This window comes from Chenopodium quinoa, unplaced genomic scaffold, assembly GCF_001683475.1.
Source record: "Chenopodium quinoa cultivar QQ74 unplaced genomic scaffold, ASM168347v1, whole genome shotgun sequence".
NCBI classification, from domain to species: Eukaryota; Viridiplantae; Streptophyta; class Magnoliopsida; order Caryophyllales; family Amaranthaceae; genus Chenopodium; species Chenopodium quinoa.
The window spans coordinates 339,529-351,075 of NW_018742577.1; the positions used below are offsets into that span (position 1 = coordinate 339,529).

Consider the following 11,547-nt stretch of genomic DNA (forward strand, 5'->3'; position numbering starts at 1 on the left):
AGAAAAATCCACCCCCTTATAAATAATTATCCACCATCTCAAAAAAATTACCCATTTAATTTTAAGATACAAACTACTGTAATTTACATACATAATTATAAAAATTATATTACATCCATTTTATAGTCTATATTATTTACAACAATTAAATACTTTTACTCACATTTTATGTTTAATTGATTCAAAGAAATCAATTGTTTAAGACTCAAATGAAAGAACGTGAAAAGTCAAATAGAGTAATTGATTCCGGAAGGTTATAAAATTAAAAAACAATGACAATTCAACGCATATGAATATGACACATGGAAAAATGAAGATGAGAACAAAAAAGTCAAACTTAGCATTTAATAACATCCCCCACCATTACAATTACAATTACTGAGAATCAATTGACCAATTTCCACCTACTAACCTAACCCCACCACATAGACTCCTCATTTCACGTCTCTCTTTTTTGTCTTTTACCAAATTTACATCGATACCCTCACATTGCCCTTTTCCCATTTTACCCCTACACTACTAAGCCTATCTCAGAACCTAACCTGATTGAGTCATTGGTCATAGCAGTAATTTACACACCCACTACTACAACAGTTTTAATCAATCAGACAAAGTCAAAATAGGGTGATGATGAGGCTGAAACCATGCCGGTGCAGCGGTGGTGGGGACCACTTGCAAGTTGTGATCCTGTGTTGCGGGTGCAGGAGAATGACGGTGTTCTCCTTCGTAAGTTACAATCAACATCGTCGGATCATCTGTTGCCCTTTCTACATGCTTCCTCGCCGGACATCCTCTTACTGTACTGCACTTGTAATATCCCCTGTTGATCCATTTTCCATCATTAGTAACCACATTATTTTTAAACCAAAATATCTAATTTTTAATTAGTTAATAAAGAAATAATACCTTGGGTAAGGAGATCCTTTGATGGGTTTCTGCCCGTATTTCCTCCAGGAGTAATCATCGGAAGGAATATCCGCGGTTTTAGCACTGATCGCCGGAACTCTCATTGTCTTCTTGACCCTCAACTTTTTACGCTTTGACGAGCAGTGACACCGAGTTGACCCGCACGCTTTACCGGAAATATCATCGGAAAATTCATTGTGTTGGTGGCGATGATGATTGCAGCTCTTGTTATGATGAGAGGACGATGACGTGGAAAGTGGAGGCTTTCCAGATGATGAAGGTGGTACAAACATAGATCGAGCACCGCTTCCGAACTGCTTACCATTTGACACGGTTTCTTCTCCGGTAATTGAAGACAAAAACGATGACGAATTCGCCGATGATGATATGCTAAACGACGCCGATTTCGAAACCGATCCACACTGTTTCGGGTTGGGGTTAGGATTAGGTTTGGAGAAATCTAGAGTGACAGGGTGGTGACGAATAGCCCTCAAGGGGATGGGTTTTTCTGGCTGTTGTTGTTGTAGTTGACAAACAGGTGGTGGAGTGGGAGTGGGAGTGGGAGTAGGGGTAGGAGTAAGAGTAGGTGTTGGAGTAGAAGGTTTGGTGAATTGGAAGGTAGAAGGAGAAGGAGAGTCAGAGGAGTTGGAGGAGTCAGAGGAGAGAGAAAGAGTAGGAGCACGCCGAAAACGAGCATGACCAGTTCGATTAAGGACAGAGATGAGTCTCTTAAACTTACCAACGGTAGCTTCGGTAGCTTCTCTGCACTCAAATTCCTGTTGATGTTGTTGTTGTTGAGGTTGTGATAAGAGGCGTAAGAAATGTTCCATGGATTTCACCCCAGCTGATGCCGCCTCTTCGATTGCTACTTCTTCTTCCATCTTTCTGGATCTATAATTATAGCCTTCCATTTTAATTTGTATTTATGATTTAGAAGGTATCTAGTTTCTGGGCTGCTAAAAAGGAAGGGAAATAAGGAGAGAGAAAGAGAGGGAGTAAGGAATGAAGAAGAAGGGGGAAAGAGGAGAAATCACAGATATAGAGGGAGGAACAAAGGGTGTGACCGGGTGAGCCGGTAATACACACACCCCGACATATGATAAAAAGCCGTGTGCTGGGCCCCACATTGCTATTACTCTACTTTATTTCTTTTGTAAGTCAAATTGTTGAGATTGCCATTTTGATTTTTTTCTCTTTTTTAAAGTAGATGCGACTTTGCTTCGCTATTTCACTTATTGACTATTCTTTTTTTCTTTTTTTTATTCTTTATTCAACAATTTTTCAATATGTTTTTTTACTCGGAACAGTTAATTTCACAAATTACAGCATGTTCTCGAACCTTTATTTTATTCATTCATATGGAAGTCTTCTCGAAGTTTTGAAGAATTTTTTCCCTTTAATTTGTTTTTTTTTTTTTTCATTTGAAGATACATATTATCGAACTTCGGCTTAATTTCAATTCAGTTTAGTTAAGTATCTAATTTACTTCTCTCATAAACAGTTCAGGTCAGTTCAGCTCATTTCAGTAAATCAGAACAGGCCCTACGTTATTAATATTTTTAATGATCGATAACCAATAATTTAAAAGGTTAATATTTTAAAATATGTATCATGTCGAATCAAATAAGATTTCACTAAGCCTGTATTTTTCATTACATATAAATCACAAAACCTGTCAAAGCAAAGTGCGTGAATAATTTTGAATCAAAATATGTCAACTAAAAAAACATAGGAAGTATTTCTCTAATGAAACTTGAGTTAAAAATGTAGTATTCAATCATGCGAAACCTATACATTAAGTAGTTTATGCATATTGAATTGGGAAAAGGAAAATTTACTTCTTTTACTTTTGAATTAGGAAAAATTGAAAAGAATAATCCCACCTTTCGCCCATCTGCTCAAAATAATCCCACCTTTTCGAATTCCAGAAATAATCCCACCTTGTAACCCCATCTTCCCAGAATAAACCTTTTTACCTACAATCGTTTCAACAGGTAATTTTATTTTTTTTGTACAAATAATAAAACAAAGGCAAAAAAAAAAAAAAAAAAAAAAAAATCCCCTAACACCGTAACCCAGCCCCACCATTGGCACCGCCGTCACCACCACCATCACTATAACCCATCCCCGCCCCATCCCATCGGTGGTTGTTCAGAAAGCTGGTGGTATTGTAACGATTCTCGCTAACGGAGCATCTAACGGTGTGGGATTAGTAGGTGACGCGCATTTGATCCCAGCTGTTGGTGTTGGATCCGACGAAGGAGATTTAATCAAAGCTTACGCTGCAACACAATCACCGAAAGCAACAATCAACTTTAATGGAGTCGTCGTCAGAATCAAACCGGCGCCGGTGGTTGCGTCATTTTCCGGTAGAGGACCAAACGGTTTTAACCCAGAGATATGAAAACCCGATTTGATTGCACCCAGAGTTTACATTCTCGCGGGTTGGACCGAAGCCGTGGGTCCCACCAGGTTAGACGTGGATACCGGAGATCAGAGTTCAACATTTTGTACGGCACTTCAATGGCGGATCCGGATTATGTTAACTTCTTGTGTGCGATTGGTTACGGGTCGAAGACGATTCAAGTGATTGGTGGCAATTTGGTGTGTGTGGGTTCGGTGGTGGTGGGTTGTGATAGTGGTAAGGCGCAGCGACTGGTTGTGATGGGGTTTAGGATTTGTTGTGATGGTGGTAAGGGAGAAGGGGCTATGGCAGAGTGGCAGGGGAAGGAAGAAGAGGGTTTTTTTTTAATTTTTTTTTATTTTAATTTTTTAAATAATTCTTTAATTTTTTAAAAACCAATTAAAAGGTGACATGTGTCAGATTACTTTTTAAAACAAGTTACCAATGCAAACAACCGGTCATTAAATGAAAAAGATTCATTTTGAGAAGATGGGGTTACAAGGTGGGATTATTTTTGGAATTCGAAAAGGTGGGATTATTTTGAGCAGATGAGCGAAAGGTGGGATTATCCTTTTCAAATTTTCCTTTGAATTATGGAGTAGTTAATCCTTTATTCCACATTTGATAACACAATTTGAATTTAATTATTCACAAAATGTGTAATTTCGTGTTAAAAAAATTAAGTCATGTAGGGCCTTGTTATATCATCTCAACTTTTAATCTTTGAATATCAAATTTTTGCTAATATGTACGGGATATTAGCGTTATATAATTATATTATATACATTGGCATTTGTTCAAAAAAAAAAAAAGAGTATACATTGGCAAGTGTGTCCAAATGAGATGCGTCATCTAATATGAAAAATTGAGGAAATATTACAAGTATGTACATGTATTAATTTAGATAAAAGATATTATAAACGGGGAAAAAAAGTAAACAATTTTTATAATTTAGGGCCTGTTCATATTTACTGAACTGAGCTGAACTGAACTGAACTGATTAGAGCTGAACTGATTGGAGCTGAACTGATTGGAGCTGAACTGAACTGAACTGATTGGAGCTGAACTGAACTGAAAAATTAAAATGCATAAAAATATATGAAAATGTTTATGAAAATTAACAACTGAGTTGAACTGAACTGAACTGAACTGATTAGAGCCGAACTGAACTGAACTGAACTGATTGGAGCTGAACTGAAAATAAGTAAATATGAACAGGCCCTTAGTTGAATTTATGAATGTAGCTAGTGTAAATAATTTGCCAAAAATAAAAGCGAGAAAATGTATTAACTTAAATAAGTAACTAAACAAAAAGGAAAGTGACATACTCCGATGAATGTAAGGAGCGTGTACTTTTTTGTAAAATCAATTTACAACGCTTGACAGACACACATACTGGGAGTCTGAGACATTTTTTTTGTATTTTACCATTAATATCTATAATTGTCTATTAGTAGAATATAATAATTTTTTAAAAAAATAAATTAAATTATAAAAATAGAAAATTGTTACAGAGACAAACTAGCCAACTACTCTAGCTTCCTATCTCCACTTATTAAGCAACTAGTTTTTTGCCTGAGCAACGGTCGGATGTTCACGAGAAAAAAAATTATAATTATATAAGCTTGTATTTATTATAGATTTTGTATACTTTTAATATTTTATTAAAGTTGTTATTGTTCTATTATGTATGCTTTATATTTTTTTTATTAATTATCTTATTATTTTTTAAGGAAAAAAAAAGGTTTTTGGCTGGAAATTTTTTAATATAATCGCAACACGTGTACTTCTAGAATAATTTTGGTGATTACTTTAGTAGATAGTATATAAATAGATAGATGTAAATTATAAGACGGATAAATTACCAAAAATTAAGCTTTAAAAAAGGTTAACTAAGTTTGGGTTAACACAATTCTTAGGGCCGGACCCTTTTTTTTTTTTTTTTTTTTGAAGGGCTTAGGGCTAGGCCTTGAAAGATCTTTCCCTGGCCTAAACTATATGCACAAAAGGAAATAAAAATACTCCGTACTTGTAAATAAAAGGTTAAAAAAAAAAACAGTAAAATAATTAAAGTAAGCTGACCAGAAAAAAGTGGCGTTCACGTTGAGTCATTAATTTTCTATTCTCCAAAACTGTTGACCAACTTTAAAAAACTTTGGGTCATGCATTCAGGAGACCTGTATAATCGGTAGCTCTTCACTCAATCGTTGGATCACCCTAATGTAATCCTACGGTTATCATGTAGTGGACATGGTTGACTATGCTTTTTATTTTTTATGCAGAATCTCAATGTGGTAGGGCCCACGTATTCGCTGCCACTCTTGGCATGACCTGGTTCCCAATATTAATTAACCATTAATTAATAAGTAATTAATCACTAACTCTTCTCTCTTTGGGAACTTTATAAAATGACAGTATCAACAAGATGATTCTTTAGTTTTACAAATACCAAGCACAGCTCTACACTATTATGAGTAGTATACTAGTATCATCTCTCGCATTTATCTTGTAATGGAATTAAGAATATTGTGTTAATAATTGGAAGCTTTATGTTTATAGTATTTTTTTCATAACAAAAATGTTTGCAAAGAAAATTTGTATAAGTTTTATTTTTATGTCTTTTTTTTTTTTTTTTTTTTTTGCGAGTCAAACAAATATGTGATCATATGCCTCTCTTATTCTCTACGGAGCACATTAGCAATATCCATAGTAATTATAAATTTATAACTTTGATATAAATTATTAAAACTATAATTTGACCTTGTTTTAGTTAGTTGTTTATACAAGTTGATTTGCCTATAATAATAGTAGTAATTTAAAAACTTGCATATCCACTATTTGTTAAGAAAAAAAACAAGGTAAGATTTGTGGTTAAAAATATTCTTATATGGTACGCATTGCGTATTACCATGATATCAAATGCAAAATGCAAAATGTGTTGGTGTTGGTAAAGATGAGCTATTATCTAAGCACAGTTTTATATCAACGAAGATTATTAGAGCTATTAATGATGACTCAAATTATTATAGGCATTCCTAAACAAGAGTGTATAAATAAATCCATAATACTCTCTATTTTTTTCACCTTATATTTGCTGGATTAGAATTTCGATGAACTAAAATTAGTTATGCTGAAATTAATTATTTTTTACTGAAGTTAAATTATTTTTATTGATTCTTTATTATTTTTAATTTATATTTGAAGTTGCCAATTTTTATTGATTAAAATTTATTTCTACAAAAGTAAAATTAAATTAAATTATTTTGGAAAATTCTCAATGGTAACGCTAAACTTTTTAATTTTCTCAATGGTAAATTGCAAAAAAAATTTATTATCCTTGGTAAACTTTAATTTATTATAATTTTCAATAGTGAACTTAATAAAGCAATTTAGTTAATATTAAACCATGGTTAACATCTTTTTAGTTAAAATCATTAACCACAATTAGTTTTATTATTTTTTAAATAATTAACTTAAATTTAAAAATAAAAAATAAAAAAAAAACCCCACCCTCCCCACCGAACCAGCAACCCATCCAGCCCCTCCCTTTGCCGGCGCCGGCGTCGCCGCCACCCAGACCCCTCCCCCTTTTTGGCGTCGGCGACCAACCGTTCCCCTCCCCCTTCGATTTCTACCTCTATTCCCTTGAAATCACCTCACCTCCCCCATCCCCGAAACCACCTGGAAACCTCCCCCACCCCCAAAATCCCCAGCCCACTACTCTCAACAAACCCTAATCGGCCCTCCTACACCCTAACAAACCCTTGGCGACCTCTCCCACACCCCCGAAAACCCTAGCCACCCAGCCCACCCTCCTCGAAAAACCATAATCGACCCTTTCCCCGCCCACAAAAAACCCTCGTCGAGGGTTCTTAAGGGTGGGGGGAGGGCAGATTAGGATTTTTCGAGGGTGGCGGCTGGGTGGCTGAGGGTTCGAGGGTGGGGGAGGTGGGTTTCGAGGAATAGGGAGAGAAGGGTTTCGTGGGGTGGGTTTGGGGGAGGGGGATGGGCTTGGTGCCGGCGCCGGCACCGTCGAGGGGGAGGGAGGGAGGCTGGCGCCGGTCGGCCTGATGGTGGAGGAGTGGGGAGGGTGGCTGTTGGGGGAGGAGGGTTTTTTTAAATTTTATTATTTTATTTATATAATATAATTAATTAAACATTAAAAAAATATAAAATCCTAACCATAGTTAATTATTTATTAAAAAAGGCATCATTAATGATTTAATGTCATTAGTAATAATTATAAATAGTTTAGGTTTACCAAAGATAATAAATTTTTTTGCAATTCACCACTGAGAAAACTAAAAATTATAATGTTACCATTGAGAATTTCCCAATTATTTTTATTGAATATTTTTCATGTAAGAAAAAAAATACTACAAGGCTTAAATAGTGTAAGGCTTTGCTCTCTTCAACTTAATTACTATTGTTGAATTGAGATTATTTTCATGGAACTTAAACTAATTTTACTGATTAAACTCATTTTTGCAGATTCTATATTTTACTCCCTACCAATTTCATTTTTATATTTTTACCTTATTTCCTCCCCACAATAGCCCACTAAAGTTTTATCTTGTTTATTTACTTAATGCATATAACTCTTTCTCCTACAATTTCATTTACTTAATGCATATAACTCTTTCTCCTACAATTTCATGAAAGTTAAAAAATAGTGGGATTATTTTATCTTTGAAATCATTGATTAAAAATTATTTTAACTAGATTAAAATTATTTTTATTGAAATAAACCGAAGAAAATCTAGCCCAAAATTATAATATATTTCAATATTGAGGGAAGAAATGGTACTCTTCCAAAAAATTTAGCATTGGGACAATATTTCGCACGATTAGGTCAAATGCTTAACCCTTCTTCGTGCCCACTTGGGTCATATCGAATAATGTTATTGGGCCTTCAGCCTTCATTTGTACTCTAATTGTTGTATATAAGGGACTGCTTTGCTTTGCTCTGCTCTGCTGAAATCTACTCTGCTTTGCTGAAATCTGCTATGCTCTGCTTCAATCTGCTCTGCCCTGCTTAAAAATAGTACTTAAAAATAGATGCTTCAATCTGCTGTGGTCTGCCCTGCTCTGCTTCAATTTGCTCTGCTCTGCTCCTCTGAAATCTGCTTTGCTCTGCTCTGCTCTGCCTAAAAGCTCAAAAGAACAAAGCCTTAAGAGTGTTAAAATCTTATTTCAAATTCATTTAAAAAACTTTAGTAGGTTCACAATACATAAACCTAGTTGCTTTCATTGATTTGTTACGATTGACGCGTAAAGCATTTAGCAACGTGTAAAATTATAATTACTAGTAAATTTACATGTGTTATCCCCACACTTTTTAGGTGAGAACATAGTCTTAAACATGTGCATTTTAAGAAATAGATTTAGAAACCTAAATGAAAAAATTCATTAAAATAATCTGCACACATAGTCACATAGTACCTAAGGGCTTGTTCTCATTGACTGAATTCAGCTAAACTGAGCTGAGCTGAGCTGAACTGAACTAAATTGAATTAAACTAAACTGAACTGAAATAAATATTTTATAAGATAAGGAAATTAGGAACTGAGCTGAACTGAAAATAAACGTATGAGAACAGACCCTAACCCTTCATTTTTTTCAATATTAAAATTATTTTTGATAAAGTTGTCTGTTTATGTTCTCCAAGCACATCCTAAAATTACTGCCTCAAAAGTTTTCAAAACCCAAATATTTAAATTTTAGTTACCTAGCATCCATTAAAAAATAAGATGTTTTGGAAAAATAGAATATGATAGAGTAAAACATATTAGTATTAATGATTAGCCATAAAGATTTGTAACCAGTATTTTAAGACACACCTTATAATTTTTTTTTTTTTTTTTGCAAAGGCACACCTTAATCAATTTTTTTTTTTTTTGCAAAACCATACCTTTATGCCGGAAAATAGAGTCAAACTGTATTTTCCAGCGTTGACTATGCCATTTACACCCACGAAACTGACAATGGAGGGGAGAAGGGTGGCTAGGGTTAGAGGAGGGTTTAGTGTAATCCCCCGTATTTTTAAATATTTTATAAATGAAATTTTATTTTATTTATAATATTTATTTGTACTTTTCCAGAATTTAATTACAAAAGTTTCAAATTGTTAATATTGGTCAAAAATTATTTTAGCACAAACTATTTTATGAACCTATGTTCTACAATTCATGATCATACAAACAAAGCCTAGTCCATTTCATTTACCTAATTGGCCCAATAATTTTATGAGGCCCAATCTTCTTACTTACCTTACGACATTCTCTCCTATAAATACCCCATTAATCCCCAAAAATTTCCCACACAAAAAAGTTAGTCTTATTTTCTCTCTCCGATCCTTTGTTTAATTTTATTAATTTGTATAATTATAATTATTGATTTATGGATTTTGATTTTTTTATTTGAAAGTAATTTAATTAGTATCAAGTTGTATTTTGATGATTAAACTTTATAATTTCAGATTTTATAATGTCATAATTTTCAGATTTTGTAAATTTTATAACCTAGGGTTTTTAATTATTGAAAATCATAATTTTAGGGTTTTTATGAACAATTGATTTAGGGCTTTTATAGTAATGATGTTTTGAAATTTTGGTGATTATAACTATGATTAGTTTAACTTAATTCCAGATTATTTTGAACATGTAAATTCGTGTTTTAATTTTTAGATTTACGTTCGTTAATATTAATCCCGTTTTAATCCCGATCAGGTACTAAACTCATCTGATTTTGACAAAAAAGTAGTGGTTTCCATGTGAAAACAACGTTTTAAGAAAGACTCACTACCTTTGGTAATGTGAACCACCCTCTCGTGGCCAAATTCAGCCTCTAAATATGATTTTCGGGCAGTTTTTTTATTTTATCGAAGCTTTTTTTATAATTAAAATATTATCCTTGAGTTTGATTGATAAAATTAATTATGTTTAAAGTTAATTAAGCATAAATATATGTTTTTAATTGAATTTAAGTGTTAGAAATAGTTTCTAAGTACTACTTTTGATGTTTTATAAAGAGGGTTTAATCACCCATTAAAAAGGGAGATTATTAGGGGTTTTTAAATAATTTAAAGATTTTTATTAAACTTTAAACTTGCTGTAATTTCATGTATAAGAGTGTATTTTAAGGTTTTTATGAAGAAAATTTAAAGAACTATATATAAGCCTTTAATTTTAACTAAAGGGAAGGTTTTAAAGTGTTGTTTGATTTGGATTTTGAAGGTTTTAAAGTAGGTTAGTATTGCTGTAAATTTGATTGATTGAGATGTTATTGTTTGGTTTAGGAGAGGAGTTTATTGAAGGTGATTTCTAGATAGTAAAGTGGCATACCAATTCGTTTATTATTCAAGGTACGTACGAGTTACGAAACCTTTCTTTTAGGTGCATGTTTAAGGACGAATCGAGAACTTAGTATCATGTATAGGATTGACTGGGTTAAATTGTCTGGTTATACATTGTGAATTTCAAATGATGTGCACTAGTTTATAATGCAAGTATTATTTGTGCTTTAATTATGCAAGGTGCGCTTAAAGGCAAAGGTATGTGATTGGTGTAAAGTTCAAATTATTACTCATTCATGATTATGTAAACAGGATGAGTAAAGGAGAAACTCAAGTCTTGTATGACGAGGTTAAGGTTAAGGGGTGCCTTGTGCACTCAAGGTGTTTATACACCGAGGTAGTAATGGAATAATTAATAAATGTTGTTTATCACTAATAAATCAAGAATCTAAAATGAGAAATTGCCATGTTTAATTGAATTGTACGTTTTGGGATGTTTGTATTGAAATGTATATGAGTCATCACCAAGTCTAAACCTGTAAATCACGTAAAGTGCAAGATGGATGAGCAATAAAACTCTAGAATGGTGCACATCTGGAGTAATGACAATCAGGGGTTGGGGTACATGGGGTATTAGCCGTGTACTTTTATCAAGGCCGTTTGATGTACGAGTCTCCTATTTCAAATATTATTTTTCTAAAGCTAGGAGTTAGGTGAGATCTCATACTAACTACGGCCACGGAGTTGCGCCCGTGGTCGTTGGATGGTTATTGATGTTTCCGAAAGGTGGCATGGGGTTTTTCTTTTATTGATGTTCCAAATGGAGCATGGGTTGGACAACCTTGTCTATTGCGTAATCCAATGAATAAAATTAATGCTTTACCTATTATTAATTAATGGAGTCATAAAAATAATGGGTCGATTAAGTAAATAAATGGGTTAG

At 33.5% G+C, this 11,547-nt stretch overlaps 1 protein-coding gene across 1 annotated transcript; it reads right to left on the reverse strand.

The window, feature by feature from the left end:
• Nucleotides 1-311: 311 nt before the first annotated feature.
• LOC110720830 (WRKY transcription factor WRKY51-like) lies at nt 312-2,003 on the reverse strand. The gene is made up of 2 exons (XM_021899882.1): nt 907-2,003; nt 312-820 (listed from the first exon to the last, which is right to left on the reverse strand). The coding sequence occupies exons 1-2, from the start codon at nt 1,815-1,817 to the stop codon at nt 601-603; spliced, it is 1,131 nt and encodes a 376-aa protein (XP_021755574.1). The 5' UTR covers nt 1,818-2,003; the 3' UTR covers nt 312-600.
• Nucleotides 2,004-11,547: the final 9,544 nt, after the last annotated feature.